This window comes from Durio zibethinus, chromosome 27, assembly GCF_047325235.1.
Source record: "Durio zibethinus cultivar Kanyao isolate XHJ-2024 chromosome 27, ASM4732523v1, whole genome shotgun sequence".
In the NCBI taxonomy this organism is placed as follows: domain Eukaryota; kingdom Viridiplantae; phylum Streptophyta; class Magnoliopsida; order Malvales; family Malvaceae; genus Durio; species Durio zibethinus.
Window position 1 is genome coordinate 1,664,362 of NC_143188.1, and position 26,180 is coordinate 1,690,541.

The 26,180-nt window shown below is 32.4% G+C and overlaps 2 protein-coding genes and 1 long non-coding RNA gene across 3 annotated transcripts; 1 reads left to right on the plus strand and 2 right to left on the minus strand.

The window, feature by feature from the left end:
- Positions 1–2,789: 2,789 nt before the first annotated feature.
- Positions 2,790–7,733, plus strand: LOC111279144 (serine/threonine-protein kinase PBL27-like). The gene is made up of 5 exons (XM_022866037.2): positions 2,790–3,185; positions 3,938–4,137; positions 4,373–4,562; positions 6,013–6,404; positions 6,569–7,733. Exons 1-5 carry the CDS (start codon positions 3,044–3,046, stop codon positions 7,187–7,189), a joined length of 1,545 nt encoding a protein of 514 aa, XP_022721772.2. The 5' UTR covers positions 2,790–3,043; the 3' UTR covers positions 7,190–7,733.
- Positions 7,734–12,776: 5,043 nt separating this feature from the next.
- Positions 12,777–15,830, minus strand: LOC111279146 (uncharacterized). Its single transcript, XM_089756717.1, has 6 exons — positions 15,485–15,830; positions 14,915–15,228; positions 14,650–14,755; positions 14,228–14,325; positions 13,912–14,091; positions 12,777–13,829 (listed from the first exon to the last, which is right to left on the minus strand). The coding sequence occupies exons 1-2, from the start codon at positions 15,683–15,685 to the stop codon at positions 15,022–15,024; spliced, it is 408 nt and encodes a 135-aa protein (XP_089612843.1). The 5' UTR covers positions 15,686–15,830; the 3' UTR covers positions 12,777–13,829; positions 13,912–14,091; positions 14,228–14,325; positions 14,650–14,755; positions 14,915–15,021.
- A 6,807-nt stretch (positions 15,831–22,637) lies between these two features.
- On the minus strand, positions 22,638–23,327 carry LOC149510825 (uncharacterized). The gene is made up of 2 exons (XR_016334870.1): positions 23,015–23,327; positions 22,638–22,756 (listed from the first exon to the last, which is right to left on the minus strand). It is a non-coding gene; the product is annotated as an uncharacterized LOC149510825 (long non-coding RNA).
- Positions 23,328–26,180: the final 2,853 nt, after the last annotated feature.

A 26,180-nucleotide genomic window follows, 5' to 3' on the forward strand; every position in this document is an offset into this window, starting at 1 on the left:
TTTATTTAATGAAAAATAGCATATGAACAAGAAAATTTCAAACCCTTGTCTAACAGTAAAGTCAAGAAAAGTTTGGCTGATTGAGATGAAAAAGTAACCCATATTAATTTTGTTGACTATCAAACCAAATTTGATTTTTCTCTTCTTTTTTAACAAAGAATTAAGAATTCTATGTTTCTATTCCCCACTTTGATTTGAACCGTAAGTGGCAGAAGCCAATAGCAATTGGGTTGAACAGCCACTAATTTCTATGCATTATTAGGCGCAAAATATTAAATTTTTAATTTTATATTCTATCTTTGATAATTTTAAATATATATATAGAAGTTTGGTTGAGCAATTGACATTCTAAAACATGGAAAATTCATACAATCTATCAATAAGTGGCCGAAGCCAATAGCATATGGGTTGAACAGCAACTCATTCCCATGCATTATAGTCATAAAATGTTGGATTTTTTATTTTATATTCAATCTTTTATAATTTTAAATATGTATATATAAAATTGTGGTTGAGCAATTGACATTCTAAAACATGGTAAATTCATAAAACCTACCATTTAGAGTTGAAGATTTACCGTAATTTTGCAGGTCATGAGGAGCTTAAGATTAGCCTAGGCTTCAAGTTTCGTGACCAGACGGTCTCAACCACAACCATTTATTTTCCCTTCTCATGTGTCCAAGCCAAATGGAGAACGTAACTTGGTTGGGGTTTTGCCTCACGCTACGTACCAAAATCAGGAAATCAAGTTCCCACCCAAAGCAATTCGAGACAACCAAAAAGTTCTAGTTTTTTGGGTTTATGTTCACCTTATTTCAAGGTCCTAGAATTCTTTACTTCCCACCGGAAATTTCGTGAAACAAATCTATATTGCAGGCTTCAAGGTCATACATAAGACAAGTCCGCATTCAAAAAATCCAAAAACAAGTATTAATGCAAGGTTGATTGGCTTTGAATAATAAGCTTGATATTCAAATTAACAAGTGAGCATCCTGCTAACAAAAAAAAATAATTATATATCAATTATTAAATCAAATATTATTACTGTTAGATTTTTAGCACATGTTTCGATTGCACCGCCCGTCGCCCATAAAAGCTTATTAGATAGTGGAAATGGAATCAGGTTTTCAAGACCAATAATTATGTTTGCAAATCCAAAAAAAATTATCCCAAAATGGTAAAAGTTTCATAGTGAATTTTTCTTTTCTACTGCTGAATACTTATGCATGGATAACTTAGCATCAAAGCTACTTCCTGCAGATGCTATAATCTTCTCGATTCTAAACTAAAATTCTTACTACTTCTTCACGTTTACTTAAACTAACAAAACTATTGTTGATTTTTTTTTATTTTTATATATGTAACATTAGATTATAGAATACGATTATCATGAAATTAAAAAAAAAAAGTTTTAATTTTAATATATTTAATAATAAATTTAAAATTTTTTATAAAATTAAATTTTATAATTTTTAATGTCAAAAAACAAATTTATAATATAAAAAAAATAAAAATTTTAAATGTTAAAAAAAGACATAATTTTGAATATATTTAAGAAAAAGATTAAAAAAAATGGACAGAAAGAATAAGTAAGGGTGTAATCGAGTCGAGTCGAGTCGAGTCGAATAGTGAAAAGTTCGAGTTCGAGTTCGACTCACAACTCGGGGCTCGATACTCAGCTCGAGCTCGATCGAGTTTTATTTTTCAAACTCAAACTCGATTCGTGATCGAATTCAAGCTACTCGAGCTCGCTCGATTAAGCTCGATTAATATGTAAAAATAAGTTCGATTCATATACTCGACAAGAGTTCGATTATTCATTGTCGAACTCGAATTCGGACTCGAAATATTTTATTAATTAAAATAATAAAATATATTTAAATATAAAAACTCGATTAGACTCGCGAGCTACTCAAGCCGGATATAAGAATACTCGAATTCGACTCGATCGATAAGTCGAGCTACTCGAATTCGAGCTCGATTTGATAATAATCGAATCGAATTCGAGTTTTATTCGAATTAAACCCGAATAGTTTACGAGTACTAATGTATTATTTACACTCCTAAAAATAAATAGTAATCTTATTTCATTTTATAGATTTTATACTGTCTAACTTAAAATTTTTAAAATAAAATATTAAACTCTAATAATCGGAATGTCTTGTATATAATCACACAAATTGCTATATAAAATTAAATGTAATTGGTGCAAATTCATGTACATTTTGTCAGAAACTGACATTCTAAGATTTACAATTAAAAAAATAATAAAACATTGTTGGATCCAGCATCAATATGTCAACACCTTATCCATCACACCCAATCACCACCTAATCCAACGGCCCAAAATTCAAAACTCAAAAAAGGGCAAATAAGAAGTCAACTACACCAAATCAAAGCTCCTGTTTTTCTTTTTTGTTTTTTAAATAGTTTTTATTTTAAGCATGTGTTGAGAATGTCCATCTCAAGTGTGTAAGGACATGATCTTAAGTGAGACCTACTCTTTTTTTCTCTGACCGATTATTAAATAGTAAAATTTCCCTAATTTTGTATTTTCATTTTTTTTTTAACCACAACCGTAAATTTCACCACAATTAAAGATTAAAAAAATTAACTAAAACCGGAAGTAATAAAAGCCAGGCCTTTCACTTTTGTTTACACTTGCAACTTAAGTAAATTTAAACTCTATTCATATTCGTTTCTCCTTTATTTTCTTTTTCTTTTCTTTACCCTCTCCTCCACTTGCACAACATAATATATATATATATATATTTTTTTTTTTTTTCTTCGATTTGCTGATCTGCCACTTTGGTCTCGATCTTTGTCTTAAATGGGCACTTGAGATCATGGAGAGGGAAGCTAAAAGAGAGAGGATTTGAAGGGGGAAAGGAGTTGGTAAAGATTGAACTTTTAAGGGGAAATTTAGGTATGGGTCTTTTGTTGAAAGTGTGAAAACGAAGATGGTTTGGAGTAGTTGTTGAAGAATTGTCTAAAGTTTGGGTTTTTAATTCTGGGTTTTGTTTGATTTGCTTGGATTTTGAGTATGGGTGGGTGTTTTCCTTGTTTGGGATCATCAGACAAGGAAGGGAAGAATGGTGGGGGCTCTGTGAAAGAACTGGGCAAGAAAGATTCAACTAAAGAGGGCTCAGTTGGACAGTCTCATCATGTTAATAGAGTTAATTCAGGTAAAAGGCTTTCATTTTCTTAGCCAAATTTTGCTCTTTTTTTTTTGTTCTGTGTTGCTTAACTTTTTGGTTTTTGATCAGCTGGGGCATGTTGAATTATATGTTTTCTTGGTTTTTTTTTTGAGTTTTTGATGATAGGTAGCTGTTAGAATATGTTTCTAGTTTGATCTGATACATTGATGGTTGTTTTAGGGTATTTGATTGATTTAGATGGTTTATCAATTTATCTATCTTTTACCTTCGAGTGTTGATGGTTGTTCTTTGATGAATTGTTAGTTAGTGGATATGTTTGAATTTTACCCAGATGGAGGACCTAAGGAGTTATTTGGGAGATCTGCTCTTAGTTTGAGGAAGGCAGATTTTCTAATTTTCTTGTAAATTCTTGTTCATCCGTAATTCTTCCACTTAGAATGTAAAATGCTGTTCCAAAGTCGTAATTTTAATATTACATTATATAATCATCTGAGACTTCACTTTTATGGTTAATTTGTGTGCAAGAGAAACAAGTTTAAGTATTCTATTGAAGTGTATTATGGTGCACAATTCTAGAGCAATAAAAGGGTTCATCTCCATTTCTAGGTGACTAAGGTTTATAGTGGTTGCAAATAAATTTGCAACGAGCATTTGTGCTCACTTTATGCCACAATTACAGGAAGATGACCTTTAACTTTTGACCCTTTTAATTGTAATTCTATTGTTCTCTATTTTCCTTCTTTCATATATTAATATATCTGATTCACTTATTTGAACAGAAAAATCAAAATCTTGGAATGCTTCTGAGCCTAAGAAGGAACCAGCAGTACCTAAGGATGGACCAACAGCAAATATTGCAGCACAAACATTTACCTTTCGAGAGCTTGCTGCTGTCACTAAGAACTTTAGACCAGAATGTCTATTAGGAGAAGGGGGTTTTGGACGTGTTTACAAGGGCCACTTGGAGAGTACAGGACAGGTCTGTAACAGATACTTGAAATAGATCTAAATGACTGTGGTTTAAACATGTTCTTATGCTATGTGATTGCACTTAAGTTGCTTGCTTTATCTGATAGACTTGGGATCCCCATGATGTTAAATATGCTCATAGTGTAAGTTTTGTAATCTTTTACTATTTATTTTGAATTATGGGTGTGAAGACTATGAATCATATTAGTTTAATCTATTCTTTAATAATTGTTTTATCTTTTCAGGTAGTTGCTGTCAAACAGCTTGATAGAAACGGGCTTCAGGGAAATAGAGAATTTCTTGTTGAAGTTCTTATGCTTAGCCTCTTACACCACCCAAACCTCGTCAACTTGATTGGTTATTGTGCCGATGGGGACCAACGCCTCCTTGTCTATGAGTTTATGCCTTTAGGATCATTGGAGGATCACTTACACGGTAAGGGTTACATTTTTTTGGTGTTCATGATACTTGAAGTCCTCTGGCTTTTGGTTTGATTGCAATGTCAACTTGAAAACTGAATGACATTAGGAGTAATTATGCATGGCTGTTTTGCTTTTGCCTGTCTTCAGGAACTACAATTTTTCAATTGAGTGAATTGCAATATAAGGCTTGTAGCCTTAATTACCAATTATTTATTGATGAAGCCGCATTTGATTGACTTTGGTAAAACAATACTTCCTTCTATTGAGGTCTTTTAACATGTTATGAAGAGTTAATTCCTGTTAGAATAAGATATCATGATTTGTAGAATTCTAATGCAGGCAGAATGGTTTTTGTTTCTGAAAAAATGGTCTGTTGCTGATTGTTTTTGGTTTCATCTATGCTACTAGACAATAAGTAACTAGACATTCTATTGCTTTGGTGCCCAGCCTCTTCATGACCCCGTTTTGAGCTCTCCTAAAGATTTTTGGCATATTTTGAAGCACTGCATGGACATAGATTGAGGCTGTGTCCACAAGTGTCTTTATGTGTGATTTTTTTAGGTGTTTGGTTATATGCATCTTTTCTTTCTTGTGGTAAAAACCAAGATTATTTGAGTAATAAACTAGAGAGAAAGTCTACAGCTGTGTATAAACGTAGATTTCTTTGCTAGAGATGTGGATTGCCTAATATTCAATATGATTCCACAAGTTCCAAACTAGGTTTAAGTTTCCAAAAGTAAAAGGCTGACTTACATTTTGCCCAACAAGGTTGGTAGTTAGTTGTAATGTGGAGAAAAAGAGAAATTATGAAGTTAGCTAAGTAGCTTCTGCATGAGTTTATAAGACCTTAAGAAATGAAGTATGACCTTCGGAGAAACTAACCTGTGACTCTATACCGGCAAAATTCTACTTTGATTAGCTTGTTGCTTGCTTTTGTTTGGTTATTTAACAAGTTTGGATGTCAAAAGAAAATGTCTTGGTGATATACAAATGAACCATCTGAATTACTAGGCAGCTTCCTTACAGCATCAACAATTTTCCCGGAAGTATAAACATTTATGCTAAAATTCTCTGGCATCAACGAAATATAAAGATGAAATCTAGCTTCACTTGTTACTATGAAAATGGCCCCGTGATGTTATTATTGTGAGAATAAACCTACACACATGAATAGAATATATCTCTAAGTAGCTGGACATAAGAGTCTTCACTCTTGATAGTAAGCCATCAATGTGGAATCATCTCATCCTTGAAACTATTCTGTTGGCTTGAGTTTTTAATTGACATCTCTTATGAGTAACACATTTTAAATTGTGTTTCACTGATACTCTTGTACTTAGGGTTGCGCTCAATTTTAGCTGTATACTCTTTAGTGGCTTATTTCGCACTCATTTCATTAGATTAGATAATCACACTTTTGGCAGACCACAATGATTTCTTTTTTTTGTAAAAATTGTTTCCAGATCTTCCATCAGACAAGGAACCTCTGGACTGGAATACTAGAATGAAGATTGCAGCTGGTGCAGCCAAGGGATTGGAATACTTGCATGATAGAGCTAATCCTCCTGTTATATACAGGGACTTAAAATCATCCAACATCCTTCTTGACGAGGGCTATCACCCTAAATTATCAGATTTTGGGCTTGCAAAACTGGGTCCCGTTGGTGACAAAACCCATGTGTCCACACGTGTGATGGGCACTTATGGATATTGTGCTCCAGAATATGCAATGACTGGCCAGCTCACCCTAAAATCTGATGTCTATAGTTTTGGAGTGGTCTTTCTTGAGCTTATCACAGGGCGCAAGGCCATTGATAATATGCGTGCTTCTGGAGAACATAATCTTGTTGCATGGGTAAGGCTCTTTATTCCTCTATCCTGCCATGATTCCAACATAAGAAATTTCTTCCAAAGTTTATGCTTATGCAGAATGACTGTTATATTTTACTTATTACTGCTTTGACTTAAAACAAGCTTTCTTGTATTTCTTTTCTATCTTGTGAAAATGGGGGTTTGTAGGCCCGACCTCTTTTCAAAGATCGGAGGAAGTTTCCCAAAATGGCTGACCCACTACTGCAAGGTCGTTATCCAATGCGAGGATTATACCAAGCTCTTGCAGTTGCAGCAATGTGTTTGCAGGAACAAGCTGCTACAAGGCCTCTAATAGGCGATGTTGTGACAGCCCTTACATATTTAGCCTCGCAAATCTATGACCCAAATGCACCCAGCAATCAAAGCAACAGAGTTGGCCCATCAACTCCAAGACCCAAGGATGATCGAAGGAGTATGGCAGATGGGCTTGACATCCCAGATGAGCGTGGACAGCATGGTTCTCCATCCACTCACAGAAATTCACCTGATTACAGAAAGAGGAATCATGCTAGGGAATTGAGCACCGGTGCAGAGTTAGTTAGGAATGAAACTGATGGAGGATCAGGGAGGAAATGGGGTTTGGACGATTCAGAACGACAGGAATCTCATAGAGGCAGCCCTCTGAATGCTGTGAGAGCAAGGGAAATTCCACGTAATCGTGATCTTGATAGAGAACATGCTGTTGCAGAGGCTAAAGTATGGGGTGAGAAATGGAGGGAGAAAAAACGGGCGAACCCAATGGGTAGCTTTGATGGTATGAATGACTAATTCAAGCGAAGACATAGACATGTTGTAACATTTTAAGGGTTGTCAATGGAAAAGAAGAAACATTGAAGATACACCACCCATCCTTTACCGTCAGTCTCCATATCTACCCAGGAAATAAGAGTTCATGCATGTATCCAACTTTGACAGTTGTTGCTTGTCCTATAATCATTCTTGTAGTTGAGTATCAAACTGAATGCTTCAATTATGTGGTTGAATGAAGAAACACGGTTAAAGAAGGGATCGAGAGCGGTTAATTGATGTGAGGCATTCACAGGTAAATTCTGCAGCCAAAAACAATGTTGTATGCAACATGTTAATCTATATATTTAGGCTTTTTTTTATTATTTTATTCTGAGATTCATGTTACAGGAGATGTTATAGGCTTAGTGGGTTTTGTGTGGATGTCTCGTACAGTTGTTGTGTATGGATTTCTGAGTCGGTCCTGTATTCGGCTTATACAAAGAGAGGTTTCGTGATATTGTTTTTCATGTATTATCATTATCATCATATCGTTCTCTATGTAATTACTTCTTTCCTTTCACCATCTCTCTCTTCTAACTAAACTGAATGGCTTGCTGCCGATGATTCGAGTTCAATTGGGTTGTTGGCATCCAATTTAAGGTGTTTTGATTGTTTAATGTCCCGAAGACAATTCACATGCAGACGTCAATGCACTCACTGGTAGATATGGGACAATCGACTGCCTCGTCAGCCAAAAAGTTCAGACGTGCATACTTCCGACTATCCCTGTTTTTTTCTCGCATTATCTACATTTCCACATTAATGACAAAACAGAGAAACCGTATGTACCAGACGACGATAAACAAAAAAATTTAGGTACGTATCAGTCAAGATTCCATTGAATTTATAAATCGAAAATCGAAAATCGAAAATCGAATTGCGAAAGTTCAATCATTATCACTCAATCAACCTTTACTTAGGAGTGTAAGTAAATAGAATTTTTAAGAAATTGTTCGTGAATATATTTGATTTTTATTTATTTTTATTTATTTATTAAATTTAATAAATAATTTTAAATATTATTTGTACGTTATTTTATTAAAAAATCAAGCACGAATTTTATTCGTTTATTTATGTTTATGAATAAATTTATTTATGATTCATTTAAAACTTGTTTGTTTATTGTTTGTTATTATTCGTTTGTTGTCAGTTTATAATAATACTAATAAAATTATATTTTTATTATTTATTTTAATCTTATTTTAATGTTTATTTTTATTTATTTGGATTCATTTATATTTATTTAAGTTTGTTTATGGTTTGTTTGTTTAAATTTGTTTGGTTATGATTTGTTTATTATTCATAAATATATTTATTTATATATGTTCGTAAATATGTATGTGAATATATTCGTTTAATGTTTATAAACAAGCTTATTTAATTTAATTGAACGAATACAAATTGAACATAAATAATTTATTATTTAAATGAACGAACATGAACGAATAAAATAATTTCTTGACAAATATGAATCGATTATGAACATTTTTAAAAATAAATGAATATAAATATATGTTTTTTCATTCATATTTGTTCGTTTAAAATGCTATCCTCGTTGACATTTTAAATGCAAAATTTGCCAGCCTGTTAAAATGAAACCACATTTAAAATCTTTCTTTTGATAAGAAAGTTCCCAATTTGCTTCTTTAATATAAAAAATAATAGAGAAAATTATCATAGTTGTCTAAAGCCATCGCTTTTATACCTATGGTAGACTATATTTCAGCAAAAATTGATAGGCAGCCAAGTACAGATGGTGTCTTAGGACAAATATAACTAGTTCTGTCCAATTCTGAAGTCCATACCAAAAGCCAGAATCTAGCATGCAAATGCAAACTACAGCCCAACCCATATTTGTAGTTCATATTAGTGATATTACTTCCTCTTTTTTCCCTGTAAAATGAGGCAAGTTTTATTAAATTATTAAGTAATAAAATTTATTTATTCTATTAATTAAGAATTTTTTTTTAATTTTTAGATAACAAATCAAAATAAAAATAATTTAAGGAATTTTTTATATAGTAATAAAACTTAAGGATAAAATTTAAAAAAAAAAAAAAAACCTTGACTGGCCGATCACCATTTGGACCACAAATGGCTAGTGAATGATTGACTAATTTTTCACCGTGCTAATTCATTAGGATGCAAAAATTATAATTTATACGTCTTTTGATTGCAATCTCACAGCCTTCCATGATGATTCCATGGTCTTACTTTTATGGGTTGATCGTTATTAACAAATCAAAACAGTTGCCAATTACTTTTAGTGGAGAATGGAGATACACGATCAAATCCAAGAGTTGCTAACTTCTAGTGGGGCCTCCTTGTCTGTCACGTATTCGATAAAGTAGATAGAATTACAATTAGGGATGAGAATTCAACCCGATTTCGACGGGTTTCGATTCGATCCGATTTTATAAGGTCGAATTTTTTTTTTTTTTAATTTCAGATTTCGGGTCGGGTCGGGTTGAGTCGAGTAATGTTAGAAAAATAATCGGGGTCGGATTTTAGGCATATTCGATCTTATTCGATCCGATATTATTTAAAAAATTATTTTTTAATTAATTTTTAATTATTTATATATATATTTATATAATTATATTTTTAAATATTTATATTTAAAAAATAATATTTTTATTAATTTCAAGTCGAATCGAATCGGGTACGAATTATATAATATCGGGTTCGGGTCGAAGTTGGGTATAAAAAAATAAAAAAATTTTCAGGTCGGGTCGGGGGTCGGGTTTATTGATGATAAAATCGGGTCGGATTCGGGGCGAGCAAAACCCGACCCGATGTCAACCCTAATTACAATCTCCGTCCCGATGTCAACCCTAATTACAATCCTCGTCTGCTTAAAATTCTAAAAATTTATTGATTGTTAGAACAGATTATAATTTTTTTTTATTTTAATTCTATTATTATTTAGTTATAATAAAAAATTATATAAAATATATATTATTTATAAATATAAATTTTATATAAAATTTTATTAATTTTTTTAACCTATAACATACATCCAAAACATATTGAAATTTAACTCATAAAAATAAAGTTTCAATTCAAATTAGAATCAAAATTATTGTTAAAAATCATGATCATGATCATCACCATCAACGAAAACAGACGAAGCATGGTTCGTTTCGTTGAAAAGCTGTTGTAGAAGGAAAGAAAATAAATATATATCTAACTTTAATTATATAAACATGATATTCAAAATAAAGAAAAAAAATAAAGTCACGAAGATGCATGAGATCCCACGTTCTGAGTCTCGAGCTGCTAGTTATACGCGGCTCCGAGCTCCCATCTCTACGTCGCCACCGAAGCTGCTGGCTATTCGCCCTGGTCATCATCGTTTGCACCATTTCGGCAGGCTCCCATGCATTTATATATGATTAAGGTTATGAGAAGAGCAGCCATGGCAAACAAAAGCAAAGCTATAGTTGCCCCTTTCCCATTAAACTTGAAGGTTTCGGAGGTGGTAACAGTAACACTTGATGACGATGAGCTGTTATTTGTATCCATTTTTAGTTGAAGCTAGCACAGTTTTTTTTTTTTTGTCTAAAGAAATGGAAGATACAGAAACACGCAGAGAAAAGAGGGAAGAAAGAAGAATGATGGAAACCAGTTTCTTTGAACTAAGAATGCCCAACACCAGTCTATGCCTTTATAGGATCAAGGGGGAGAATCCGAGCGTACACGTGGTCTACCCATTTGCAAATTGAGATGCTGAAGGGAAGAAAGAAGAATGTTGGAACCAGTTTCTTTGAACTAAGAATGCCCAACATCAGTCTATGCCTCCATAGTATCAAGGGGGAGAATCAGAGCGTACACGTGGTCTACCCATTTGCAAATTGAGAGCGTACACGTGGTGGTCTACCCCTTTGCAAATTGAGAGTGGCCTACCCATTTGCAAATTGAGATGCTGAAGGGAAGAAAGAAGAATGTTGGAACCAGTTTCTTTGAACTAAGAATGCCCAACATCATTCTATGCCGCCATAGTATCAAGGGGGAGAATCAGAGCGTACACGTGGCCTACTCAGTTGCAAATGGTGATGCTGATGGCCCCAGTTTCTTCGAGCTAAGAATGGCCCACATCAGTCTACCTCTGTAGTATCGAGGGGGAGGATGTCAAAATCACCCCAATTGCAAATTGAGATTTACGACGCTAATGTCTATGCCTGAGATCTAGAAGGTATCTAATATTTCTTTAATTTGTGGATATTTTATGTACAAAGTAAGGAATCAATTTAATTCCACTCAATTTTAGAAATACTAAAATTGTTGTAATTTTTTTATACTTATCCATTAAATTTAATAAAAACATAAAGTAAAAGGTAAAATCATATATATTTTATTGTATATAAATATAAATATAAATTTTTATTTCTTATTTCTTATTTATTCAAAAATATTTTTTTTACTTTATATATCGAAATATATCTTTTGCAAAGTAAAATATAAATAATAAAAGCAATAATCAAGTCATTCCCAACTCAATTTATAAACTTAAAAATGATATGTTGATTTTTTTATTAAATTTACTCTTCTTATAATATTTAAAATGATTAAATTTCAAGCAAAAGTTAAAATTTAATGATACAATGTAAAAAAAAATTATGTATTTATACAATACGGATTAATATATGAATATGACTCTAATTAAAAATATCGTTTAGCTATTTCTAATAGTCAAAACACTATCTTCTAATGGTTTGTTATTGTTTTTGAAGCTTTCAAATTTACAATGTCTGATATTCTAAGACGTTCAAATATATGGTATAAATTAGTTTGGCATGTACTTTTTTTATGTAATAAACGTTTGTATCTAACTTTTCCATGGTGAACCCATACATAGCTCATAATTTCTGATTTTAATGGCTCCTGTTTGAAAATGGTTCCTCTTGTCTGATTTTAACATATAACGTTAAATGTTTTCAAATTTTTTTAAGGGGCCGAAATTTGCAAATTTTTTAAGAGAGCCGAAAAAAAAACAAGGCCGTTCCACTAATTTGTTTACAAATAATAGATATACAAATAAAAAAAATAGGGGTAATTCGTTTATATTTTACTCATTTTAAATTGAAATAATCAATTTATAATTTAATTAAAATAAAATTTATAAGCGAAGATACTTTAATTTTTAAGTGTTATTCTTGATTTAGATTAATGCTGTATTTATCAGTTTTTTCTATAATTTGTATGAGCAAAGGATTGCTTACTTTGTAAGACACTGCTTAAAGTTATTTAAAGTTGTTAATTTAAAGTCAAGGCAAAAAACAACCAAACCAAAGCTACGGTTGAACTGAGGAAGCAACTGATGAGGTGGATTCCACTTTCTTCTCCCGTCTTAAGAATATTGAACATTAGAACAAGACGAAGTTAAGCGTGTGTGCTTTATTGAATTACGAGATTAGTTTCCGTGGTAAGTTGTTAATGGCTTGGAATTTTTCTTCCACTTCTCTTTACCCTTCTATTATGCTTTTTTGCTAGTCTTTTTGTGTTTTATTACAAAGAAAATTTGAATGTTCTTCTTCTAAACTCAAGATATGTCAAGATAGATAGATAAACTTAATCCTTAAATAATTAATCATAACATAGTAAGAACTTCATACATATATAAAAAATGTACTCAAAATTAAACATACACATGATTCGTTTTGGTGATAACCAGACATAGGAGGAATGAAGATAAATATATACCTAACTTTAATTATATAAACATGATATTCAAAATAAAGGAAAAAAAGTAAAGCATACTGATATATGTTATGAGTCTCCAGCTGCTAGCTCTACGTCACCGCGGACATCAACTTCAGCACCATATGGTCAATGTTGTTTTTGGCGTGTTAGATGTTTGACTAAGACTAGTGAGGGCCTCAGCTACAAACACCCAAAAAAAAAAAAAAACATACTCGCATCTATCATATAAGATTAAGTTTCCTGATTTTGTATCAAAATAGACTAAAGTGAATATGAATCTTGATCTAACTTTTCCATATAATTTCTGACTTTTAATGGCTTCGGTTTGCATATGGTTCCTCTTGTCTCTTTTGATCCCGACAAGAAGCCCGACAAAAATGCACACAAGCGCTTGCGAAACCTAGGCCTCTTGGCTACCCATTGAGGGTCATAACACCTTTTTCCGTGGGCGGATCCACCTTTGAAATTGGATGTTCATAGACACTTCCTAAAAATAAAAAATAAAAAAAATCCTGAATATCTCTAAAATTTTTACAATTACAATTTCACTTGCTTCGGTTCATGCACTGACATTGCCCCTTTTTCTTTGGAGGATATATATCTTTGCGCCAATTTATTAACTTAACATGAGAAACACAAGGAACAAATTTTCAACAAAGGCTACTAAAAGTTGAATCAATTAACAAATTTTCACTTGCTTTATGCGAAGGAAAGCTTGGTGGACTTTCCATGGAATTTCCCAATGGTGCCTCCCAAATGTTGAAAACCAACTTGGAAGCATGGCAGACTAAAACTGTGCACCTTTCACAAAGTTGTATATAGCGCCCACTAAAACGATGCATGGCAGACATCTCCTTGATGGCCATTTCGAAACTTCAAACTTCCCAGCAACTAGTAATTCCTCACAGATGTATCTCTGAGAAATTAGAAGAGTAAGAATCATGATAACGAGAAAAAACAGAGAGACTAATAAGCAAAGAAAGCGTCAAGCAACTTACTCTTTCCTCGAGATTAACAAGAAACTTTGCAGATCGCAAGACTAGGCGAAATCAACGTATTTCATTCATCCAGTTATCCCGAGCTGATTTTGGAGCCACAACCCAATGAGGGCCAATAATTCATCGGTACTCATGCAGATAGCCCAATGAGGAGATAGTTTGCAAAGTTTTACCCAGTCCCTGCATTCAAAAGATTAGTAAACAAACTTCAGCTAATAACATATCCCTGATCAAGCTTATTGTGATCTTAAAAACAAGCATTGACAATGAACTTAAACAATAGACAATCTTTAAAAGTTATGGTTACAGCACATACCCTTTTGTCTGCAAGAATTCCATTTATACCATTCTCATACAGTCGTACAAGCCAGTTTACAACAGCAAGTTGGTAGTCCCTCATCTTTCCCTAAATACCTGGAAAGGAAAAAGAAAAAAGTAAAGAGCATATAAAAGATAAACGAAACCACTTGAACTGAGCACCCTTTCCAGGCTCCACTAAAAAAAAATAAAAAACACGTATAAAGCTATCAAAATTCTCATTGATAGTTTGGATGGCCATTTTGAATCGACTAAGTACCCTTTCCAGGTTCTACTCGTCGAGTATATCAGACACTACTCCCTGTATTCTTTGTACTGAGAAAGCAGAATGTAGGATTATCTGTTTTTCTTGTGTTGTTATGGTCGGACAGTTTGGAAAAGTGTTCATAGGGTGTTTGGAGAGAGAATGAGAGAACTTACAAGAAGGCTGAGTCACCAATCGAGTGTTTCCAGACAAACCAACTTCTTCCTCCTTGAGGCACTCTTCATCTTCTTCCTCTTCAGTTATTTTTGATGCATGATGCACCTAAATTTAACAAGTGGAAGAAACCATTAGTATGAAAATCATTAAAAACCAAATAGAAAACAATACCGATCACTTACAAGCAGTAGTATCATGAAAACACCACAAACAGGACAAATCATCTTTTTCAACATCTTTAGCAAAAATAGTAGACATGCATACCTTTCCTTCACCTTCCTTTGTGTTGTTGAATGGTCACCTTTAGCAAAATGAGCAAACAACTCCGTTGGCTGCAAAAGAAACTTCAACCCCCCCCCCCCTTCCCCCTGTTATTCTGCCTTCAAACCAGACATTAGTGAACCAAATAATACACTTAAAATTAGCTGAACGCCAACTTTTTCCATAGAATATACACCATATTGGCATTTTAAGCATCCAATGTTTCCTGAATCTTCTGCTTCTTTAGTTTCTGCTTTTCTTTTAGACTCTCCTTTTTCTCGCTTACCAACTTCAGGATCAGCCCGGTTAGACTCATCCTACATGGAAAAGAAAAGACTCAAATACCATAAAATCTAAATATAAATAACAATAGAGTTTAAATTAAGCTTAAACCGTAGAACCAAAAATTATTCAAAAGTGGAAAGACTAAAGGCGGAAAAGTAAAATTTTACAATCATTAGTAAACCTTAACTAGAAATAACGAGCAAAAAACTAGATCCGACAGCCAAAGTTGTAAAAATTGGAAAGCAAAATAAAGAGAACATTTTAAAGAGGGGAAAATAATAAAATTACCTCGTCAGCGTCGTCAGTATTCTCTTCAGCGGCGGCGTCATCGTCTTCGTCGGAGGCAGCGGCAGAACGAGCAACGGCTTTCAGCTCTTCTTCGTCGTCTTCGTCGACGTTGATCTGGTCGTCGATTCGCTCCTCTTCTGATGAATTGAAGCAGTTGGATAGGGCTTCATCGGACAACGCCGGCTTCGACGATTTTGCCATCTCTTTCTAAAATGGAGGGTTTCTTTTATTTTCAAGAAAGAAGGGGAAAAAATGCCAAAAAGAGAGAACGAGCTTTGGTATGCAAAGAAGGCTCCAAATAAAAATGAGAAGTAAAATTAAGAGGATTGCTGGGGCAGTCGAGCATTTTTCATTTTTTGAAAAGCGAGTATTGTGGTGACTGACCCTAGATAGAACTTGTAGCCGTTGGATTTGGCCATTTAGGAGAGTGGAGTTAATTAGAGTTGACAGATTCCGTCGAGTTTCGATTATAATATTAAAAAAAATCAAGATCAAGTATTTTAAATAAATTCGATATGATATTATATAAAATTATTTTTTAATTTTTTATTTATATATATTTATATAGTTATATTTAAAAAATAATATTTATATTTTAAAAAAAATAATATTTTATTAATTTTAATTCTATTCAAATTAAAATATAAAAAATTAAAAAAATTTTAAATCGAATCAAATTCAAATTTTATTATTATAAAATCAGATTAAATCAAAACGAATAAAAATTTATTTTGATTCGATCTGTTATCAATCTTAAAATTAACGTTTCAAGTGTCATAAGTGTCAAATGAAGAATTTCATACCATTTATAGGGAAACGAGGAATTTCAATGTCCTTATTCTAAACTCAAGTATCATAACATAAAATTTAATTTAAATTTCTCAAAAGTTTTAAAATTTTTAGACTAGTGATTAAAAATATTTTAAAAGACATCAAAAGTTTAATTTCAAATAAATTTTTTTTTCTTTATTTGAATTAAAATTTTACACTCATGATGTAACAAAAAATAAAATTCAAACTTGTCAAATATGTTATGATAGATAAACTTAATCATAGTAAAATCTTCATGCTTGTATGATATGTCAGTAGATATAATGTACTCGGGATAAAACCTACCCAAAACACGTTGAAATTCAACCCCAATAAAAAGGGAAGTTCCAATCCCGAATACCTATCATTTTCCACGGATACTGGAAACATCTAAAATTCAATAAAAAAAAAAGAGCTGTAATAATAACAATAACATCAACAACAAACAACGTGACAGCCACATTTTAATATAATTCAACAGCTTATTCTTCAGCAGTGGAGCTTGTGATACTGATCGATCATGGCTGCTGCTGGTCACAACCTGAAACAGGAGGAATGAAAATAGACATTGTAAAAAGCAGTATTCTGAGAAGAAAGATTCCATTGCCAAATACATTAAGTAACCACAAAATTATCAAACATCACAAACACAAGAACAGAACAAAGCAGGTTGTTGGTATAAAATAATCATGTGTGGTTTTCCGATTTTGATTCTAAGAATCTAAGTTGTAGCTACGGACTCAGTTTGCAGCTCAATCACGATACCCACACATATGCTCCTCTCCTCCCCTTATTCTTCCATGATTGCGTCATCAATGTAATACCCTGCAGATTCAAACACGCCAGCATGGCTGCTACTTTGATCCGCTCATACTTCCATAATTTGCTCTCTCTCTCTCTGTCTGAAACTTGTTAATTTTTACTCTAAATCCTGTCCAAAAGGTCTTATCTACGGTGTCTGCCTCGTTAATGCAATTCCCCTGCCACTCTCAACAGTGGCTTAGCCAGAAAAAATTTTCAGTGTGGGATCATATATATATAACGACTGTAATTATATTTATAAACATTATATTTTTATTCATTATTAAAGAAATATCTGACTATATATTCAAAATAAGAAGAAAGTAAAGATACTAACTGTAAGTTACAATGAACAGAGTACCTGATGGGAGCACATCTGAGTTTTGAGCAGCTAGTTCTATACCGACTTCAGCATCATTTGGACGGCATCTGAAACATTTATATTTGATCGTTAAAACAATAAAGAATATCCAAATACAAATAAAAAAAGTTGTATAGTTTTTTTCCTAATTATTGTATTCTTTGTTGATTGGAACTGGTCGCTTCCAGTTGCTTGGTTAAAATCATTCCCATAAGCTCGCTCACAGGGAGATCGCTCAGAAACTGAAAATAAAAGCGCATTTCAACAGAATCTCATAAATATATATTAAATATATATAAATAATATATAGATATATATATATATAGATAATATCTATAAAATATAGATAGAATAAGAACAGACAATATGGCTAGTAAAATGAAAGCCACAGTTCCCCCTTTCCCCGTAAACTTGAAGGTTTCGGAGATGGTAACACCCATGATGATGATGATGAGCTGTTATTTGCCTCCATTGTTAGTTCAAACTAGCACAAATGTTTTCTATCCAAAGAAATGGAAGATATAGGGGGTGAGTACTGCGAGCCAGCAAAACAAGAAGCTGGAGGACAAGGAAACAGGCAGGAGGAAGAGGAAGAAAGAAGAATAATGGCCGGGTCTGTTTTTTTTATGAGCATAAGTTTTCAATTTATATGAGTTTTCAATTTGCACTGTGTGACCGCTTCCTTATGGGAGCAAAGATATTGGTTGTTGACACTGTTTTCATAGGTTTCATAGGATGCTGACACTCACCGGAATTTTTTGCTTTTTCCTGGTTGGCTTGAGTATGTTTCCAATGGAAAAATGGAAAAATGGAAAAAAAATAAAAAAAGAACTCTAGCATTTGATGACACGTATAACACCGATAGATGATGTACTCAAATGATAAAGCATTTCATCGTTACGTTATGACAAATAGTAACAAAAATATAACAACCACGTAAGACTAACTAAAAGGCAAAAGAAGTATTACTAATCAATTAATTTAGAGATCATAAAAAATGATATTTAACTTAGAAATATCTTCGAACTTTTAATTTAATGATTAAAAGTATATGAAAAAACATTAAAGATTTAGTTTTAAATCAAAACTCTTTCTTTTTTTTTACTTGTATTAATGTTTTATTCTTCTAATGTAAAAAAAAAAAAAAACCTAAAAGCATAATTTTTAAAGCACACCATTAATTCTTATCCGTTAGCATTATAATCTCTTACAATACTTTGACATATATTAAAAGTGGAATCTTTTTTTTTTTAACTAAACAACAGAAAATAATATGATTAATATATGAAATAAATTAATGTGACAAATATTAAAAGTGGAATCTCTCTTTTTTAAATTAAATAAGAGAAAGTAACAGAATTAATATATGAAATAAATTAGTGTCACAAATATTAAAAGTGAAATCTCTTTTTTTTTTGCTAAACAAGAGAAAGTAACAAGATTAATATATGCAATAAATTAGTTACACTTTAGTATGATTATTATATTTATTTTTTTTAATATTATTTCCAAATCAAGCCGATTAGAAATGTCCAAAAAGTTAACAAAAAATATAAAATCAAGTATCACAATTCTAAAATTAAATGCATAAAATTTATGTAATAAGACAATTAACTAATAAAGCAGCACAATTTGATTTTGTAAAATACTAACTACATTAATAACCGATGACTTAATTTTAAATGAAATTAAAGGAAATCTATTATTATATTATTATATTTTTAAAAAATAGCAAATAACATATTTTCACCACATTGAAATGCTCTCTAAAATGATAAACAACAATTATTAAGTTCTATTTTGATTAAATTTGTTAAGAGATTAATTTAGTTAATTAGATTCTATTAAAAAAATTACAAAGAAAATATATTGTAAAAAAAAAAAGATAACGCAAATCCAACTAAAAAATTCAAATCATCATTAGTCAAACTTGAGAATCACTAAACATGATTGAAAAATAACAAAAAAGTGAGCTCCATCGCCTAATCACAAAGAACACCAAATAAAAAATGCTTTCCCATTATCGACCAAGAAATTCTCTCTTTCTTCTTTCTTTAGCCAAAACCATCTTTGAGTAGTTACCATTTATGCTGAAAAGTTTCCATTCCTTTGCTAGATTCTCAATTCAAAACATGTAAAATACAATATTCATGTTCCAAAAAAAAAAAAAAAAATAGATTGATAGAGAGGAGGCAATTATTATTTAAAATAGAACAAGAGGGGAATAGCCCAGATACAAAGCAAAAGTCCAAAAAAAACAAAAAATGTAAAAAGCATACAAGAAAAAGTGAATGGGTAAGATGAAAATGGGAAAAACGAAAGAAAAAAAAATCAAGTTAATTGTGAAGAAGACAATAAAAAGATGAATTAAACAGGAAAAGATAACAAACCCAATATTTGAAATATAAAAAAAAAAACAAAACGCACCGTTTTGTTTGACAAAAGAAGGCCAAGTTACACGTATGGTTAACCTATGGTACAAAAAAAACAATATATATATGGAGATTATATTAAAATAAGGAAAGAAAGTAGCAGAAAAGAGTGAAAATAATAATAAAAAAAAACTTTAAATATCTCAAAACAACTAAAACATACGATTTTACGTAAGTTTAAAATGTCGACGTAAGTTTAAAATGTCGACGTGGCACGTTGAGGTTAGACAAAAATATATGGAGGTATGGATACTTTGATTTTGGGCAGCTCAGTTTGCCGAGTGTTGTCGCCATTGTTTGGTTTTGCTTTTGTTTCTCTTCTTCACTCTGTAAAGGCAACTGCTGAGAGAATGGGATAAGCTGTACGCATGAGAAAACTTGATAGAAGGATTAAAATTTCCATAGAATTCCTAAAAATGCTAATGTCGGCTTGATATGTTAGGGAAAAATTTAAACAAAAGTTTTTTAGACGAAATTCGTAAAGTTTTTAATTAAAAACTATAAAATAAAATTTAAAATTAAAATTAACAGATTAAGAAATCATTATATAAATCAATTATGAAAATCTTAAAAAATTTTTAATAAATTTTGATATAGATTTTTAAATAGATATTTTTAATAAAAATTTGTCATTAAAAAAATATCAATTAAATTTAAATTATAAATAATATTTTTAATAATTTTATATATTATTAATTTTTACATTAAAATTTATTAAATTATCGATTTAAATTTTTTATAAAAATTTTAATTAAATCATTTTTTCAAAAAATTTATAAATTTTACCTAATGCAAGTTTTCTTACCAGATATCTACGATGAACGTGTCCAATATTAATTAGAAAATTTAGATGACGGCTATGAGGGCCCCAGCTTTTCAATGGCCTAACATTAGATAGCACGTGTCGCTAGGACGATCCCCACTTTCGTTTCCTGAGATCATTTATTATCAGATATCAATTTAGCAGTATACCATTTTTTCCCCTATGGGAGACATTCACTGTCGGATTTTTGGGCCCTACGACTTTTATTAAATTCACATTACTGTAATCTAAAATTTATGCCAAATTTCTTAATTTTACGAATTTGTATGCAATGATTAGTGGATGTAATACGTAAACAAATAGCAATGTAATTTTAATTTTTTTTAGCTTGCAGTAAAGAAAATGAAGTTATAAAACCATAAAATTAACAACTTTCATTTGGGGGAGACTTGAGTTAAATTTATTTTACATAAATAAATATAACGTTAAAGGTTTTCAAAACTTTTTACCGCGGCCTTTGCCCTAGAGACTATTTCTGCGAAACTTCCAATTTCTTTGATTTTAAGCATAACCTTGTGCAAAATCCGAGGCTCCTTTGGTTTTGTCGGACCACCTTGGCAAACGCTTTGCTTAAATTAAGTTCAAGCAAGCAGCTTCTCCTTTAGCAATGATTCTATCAATGTCTTCATCAGTGATAGTGCTATCCTTGGAACCGAAAGACCATTTCAGCACCAAACCTCACCAAAAACAGAGAGACTAATAAGTAAAGCAAGCGTCAAGCAACTTACTCTTTCCTCGGGTTTAACAAGAAACTTTACAGATCGCAAGACTAGGGGAAATCAACGTATTTCATTCGTCCAGTTATCCACAGTTTATTTTGGAGCACCAACCCTATGAAGGCCAATAATTCCTCGGTACTCATGCAGATAGCCTAATAAGGAGATAGTTTACAAAGTTTTACCCAGTCCCTGCATTCAAAAGATTAGTAAACAAACGTCAGCTAATAACATATCCTTGATCAAGCTTATTGTGATCTTAAAAACAAGCATTGACAATGAACTGAAACAATAGACAATCTTCAGAAGTTATGGTTACAGCACCTACCCTTTTGTCTTCAAGAATTCCATTTATACCATTCTCGTACAGTTGTATAAGCCAGTTTAAACCAGCAAGTTGGTAGTCCCTCATCTTTCCCTAAATACCTGGAAAGGAAAAAGAAGAAAGTAAAGAGCATATAAAAGATAAACGAAACCACTTTAACTGAGCACCCTTTCCAGGCTCCACTAAAAAAAGTAAAAAACACATAAAGCTATCAAAATTCTCATTGATAGCTTGGATGGCCATTTTGGATCGACTAAGTACCCTTTCCAGGTTCTACTCGTGAAGTATATCAGACACTACTCCTTGTATTCTTTGTACTGAGAAAGCAGAATGTAGGATTATCTGTTTTTCTTGTGTTGTTATGGTCGGACAGTTTGGAAAAGTGTTCATAGGGTGTTTGGAGAGAGAAGGAGAGAACTTATAAGAAGGCTGAGTCACCAATCGAGTGTTTCCAGGCAAACCAACTTCTTCCTCCTTGAGGCACTCTTCATCTTCTTCCCCTTCAGTTATTTGCTATGCATGATGGCCCCTAAATTTAACAAGTGGAAGAAACCATTAGTATGAAAATCATTAAAAACCAAATAGAAAACAATACCAATCACTCACAACCAGTAGTATCATAAAGACACCATAAACAAGACAAATCATCATTTTCAACATCTTTCGCAAAAAAAAAAAAAAAAAAGTAGACATGTATACCTTCCTTTCACCTTCTTTTGCGATGTCATTGGTCACCTTTAGCAAAATGAGCAAACAACTCCGTTTGCTGCAAAAGATACTTCAACCGCCCTTTCCCCTAATTATTCTGCCATGAAACAAAACATTAGTGAACCATATATTACGATTAAAATTAGCCGAATGCAAACCTTTACACAGAATATGCACCATATCAGCATCAATGGCAGCATTTTGAGCATCCAATATTTCCTGAATCTCCTGCTTCTTCAGTTTCCGCAATTCTTTAGCCTCTCCTTTTCTTGCTTATCAGCCCCGTTAGACTTATCCTATACGGAAAAGAAAAGACTCAAACATCATAAAATGTAAATATAAATAACAATAGAGTTTAAATTAAGCTTCTCAGCAACCTATTAAAAACTCTAGAAGCAAAAATTATTCAAAGGTGGAAAGACTAAGTTCTACAATCATTAGCAAACCCTAACTAGAAATAATGAGCAAAAAACTAGATCCGACAACCAAAATCGTAAAAATTCGAAAGCAAAATAAAGAGAGGACGTTAAAGAGGGGAAAATGAAAAAAATTACCTCGCCAGCACCGTCAGTGTTATCATCACCGGCGGCGTCATCGTCTTCGACGGAGGCAGCGGCAGAGCGAGCAACGCCTTTGTGCACTTCTTCGTCATCTTCGTCGTCGTTGATCTGGTCGTCGATTCGCTCCTCTTCTGATGAATTGGAGCCGTTGGATAGGGCTTCATCGGATGACGCCGGCTTCGACGATTTTGCCATCTCTGTCCAAATCGAGGGATTTTTGTTTTCGAGAGAGAAGAGAAAAAAAAATACACAAGAGAGAAGGAGGCTTGGTATATAAAGGAGGCTCCAAATAAAAATAAGAAGTGAAATTAGGAGGAATGGTAGGTAGGTTCAACTACCCCTAGCATTTTTCTTTTTTAAAAGCGAGTACTGGGGTGACTGGCCCTAGATAGGGGAGACAAATTGTAGCCGTTGGATTTGGCCATTTGGGAGAGTGAAGTTAATGTTTTAAGTGTCAAACGAGGAATTTCACACCAAATAAAGAAATGAGGAATTTCAATGTCCTTGTTCTGAACTCCAGGCTCATAACACAAAATTCAATTCAAACTTGTCAAATATGTCATAATAGATAAACATAATCCCTGAATACACATTGAAATTCAATTAAAAAAAAAATCCAATCCCGAATTACAATCATTTTCCATGGATACTGGAAACATCTAAAATTTAATAAAAATAAAAATTATTACACTACGTAGAGTTATAACATCTACAACAATAACAACAATAATAATAAAGAAACAATTATCGTCAAAGCCATAGTTTAATATAATTCGACAGCTTATTCTTCAGTAGTGGAGTTTATGAAACCGATCGATCATGGCTGCTCATAACCTGAAATTGGAGGAATGAAAATAGACATTGTAAAAAGCATTATTCTCAGAAGAAAGATTCCATTGCAAAATACATCAAGTAACCACAAAATAATCAAACACTACAAATACAAGAACAGAACAAAGCAGATTGTTGGTATAAAATAACCATGTGTGGTTTTCCGATTCTGATTCTAAGAATCTAAGCTTTAGCTACGGACTCAGTTTGTAGCTCAATCACGATACCCACACATGTGCTTCTCTCCTCCCCTTATTCTTATATGATTGCGTCGTCAATGTAATACCCTGCAGATTCAAACACGCCAGCATGGCTGCTACTTTGATTCGCTCATAATTCCATAATTTGCTCTCTCTCTCTGAAACTTGTTAATTTTTACTCTAAATCCTGTCCAAAAGGTCTTATCTACGGGTCTGCTTTGTTAATGCAATTCCCCTGCCTTTCTCAACAGTGGCTTAACCAGAAAAAATTTTCAGTGTGGGATCATATACATATAACGACTCCAATTATATTTATAAACGTGATATTTTTATTCATTATTAAAGAAATATCTGACTATACATTAAAAATAAGAAGAAAGTAAAGATACTAACAGTAAGTTACAAAGAACAGAGTACCTGGCGGGAGCACATCTGAGTTTTGAGCAGCCAGTTCTACATCGACTTGAGCATCATTTGGACGGGATCTGAAACACTTATATTTGATCGCAGTTATGACAAGAACAGACCATATGGCTAGTAAAATGAAAGCCACATTTCTCTCTTTCTCCGTAAACTCGAAGGTTTCGGAGATGCTAACACCCCATGATGATGATGATAAGCTGTTATTTGCCTTCATTGTTAGTTCAAACTAGCACAAATGTTTTCTATCTAAAGAAATGGAAGATATAGGGGGTGAGTACTGCGAGCCACCAAAATAAGATGCTGGAGGACAAGGAAACAGGCAGGAGGAAGAGGAAGAAAGAAGAATAATGGCCGGGTATGTTTTTTTTTTTATGGGCATAAGGTTAATTTATAATGGTTTTGAATTTGCCGTGTGACCACTGCCTTAAAAGAGCAAAGATAATTCGAGATTTTTGATGCTGTCGCTTTTTTTGATACTGCCTTAAAAGAGCAAAGAAAATTGGAGATGCCTTAAAAGAGCATAGATAATTGGAGATGCCTTAAAAGAGCAAAGATAATTGGAGATTTTTTATGCTGTCGCTTTTTTCGATATGGAAAATTCGAAAAGTTTATATGTTGAATTTTGAGATTTTTGATATTTTAGAGGTTGGGTGTTGTTTTCGCTGTTTTCGATATTCCGAAAATTTGTATGTTGAATCTTGAAACTTCATAGGTTGGGCGTTGTTGACTTTATTTCTAATCGAGTTTATTCTATTTGCAAGTTCGAATCTTCAGATTTTTTGTTTTTTAGTGATTAACTGTTGTTATCCTCGTTGTTGTCGTTGTTTCTGATGTTTTCGGAAAATTTAAAAGTTGAATTTTTCTTCTTTTTTTTTCTGTAGAAGTAATTTTAATTATAAAATTAAGGTTGAGTAGCTTTTTAATGAGCATTTTTTTTTGTCTTTAACGTACAGAGCCCTACATAAAAAAAAAAAAAAAAAAGATTAAGGCGGAATCTCAACTTTGCATCTTTTTAAAGTTTTTTTAATCACTAAATCAATAAATTGAAGATTTTTTAATAGGCATTGAAGAGGTGAAATTCAACCTCCGGTTTGTATCACCTAAAATTATCTTACAATTCTATGATTTGGACCAAAGAAATATTGACACGAGAACATAAAGTGTTTCTCACTCTTAAAGCTATTGTTAATTGCAAAAATAATTAAATTATCTCAAACGACAAGTTTTCTAAATTAAAACAATCAAAAATTAAAAATCAATATATTTTGCTGGATCCAGCACAACCATTTAACTCCATCAAATCTTTACATTTCTCAATAATCACAAAAAAAAAAAAAACCAATAATTTGAAAATTATTTTTTTATATAAAAAAATCCAAAACTCAAACTGAAGAAACCAAAAAAAAAAAAAAAACTGGCATAAGTTTTTCAAATGATCTGATAAGAAACATCACTCTAATGTGTTTTAGCCACGTGGTAACCAAGCCCCCACTTCGGTAATAACTGAGCTACCTTGAACAGGTTATTCATTGTTTTTTTGGGCTTTCTGGAGAAGTGACAGATTTTTGAGCCAAAGTCGGTGAAGCGGTTTCTTAACAAGTTGTTTTTATAGCCTAATACTACGATTTTGGGCAGCTCTGTTTGCTGAGTGTCGTCGCCATTTTTTGGTTTTGCTTTTGTTTCTCTCCTTCACTCTGTAAAACAGT

Coding starts and splice junctions, on each gene's coding strand:
- LOC111279144 (XM_022866037.2), top strand. CDS start 3,044: ATGGGTGGGTGTTTTCCTTGTTTGGGATCATCAGACAAGGAAGGGAAG. Junction 3,186..3,937: donor TGTTAATAGAGTTAATTCAG/GTAAAAGGCTTT, acceptor TTATTTGAACAG/AAAAATCAAAATCTTGGAAT. Junction 4,138..4,372: donor ACTTGGAGAGTACAGGACAG/GTCTGTAACAGA, acceptor TTATCTTTTCAG/GTAGTTGCTGTCAAACAGCT.
- LOC111279146 (XM_089756717.1), bottom strand. CDS start 15,685: ATGGCAAAATCGTCGAAGCCGGCGTTGTCCGATGAAGCCCTATCCAAC. Junction 15,229..15,484: donor ATACTGACGACGCTGACGAG/GTAATTTTATTA, acceptor TTTTCCATGTAG/GATGAGTCTAACCGGGCTGA.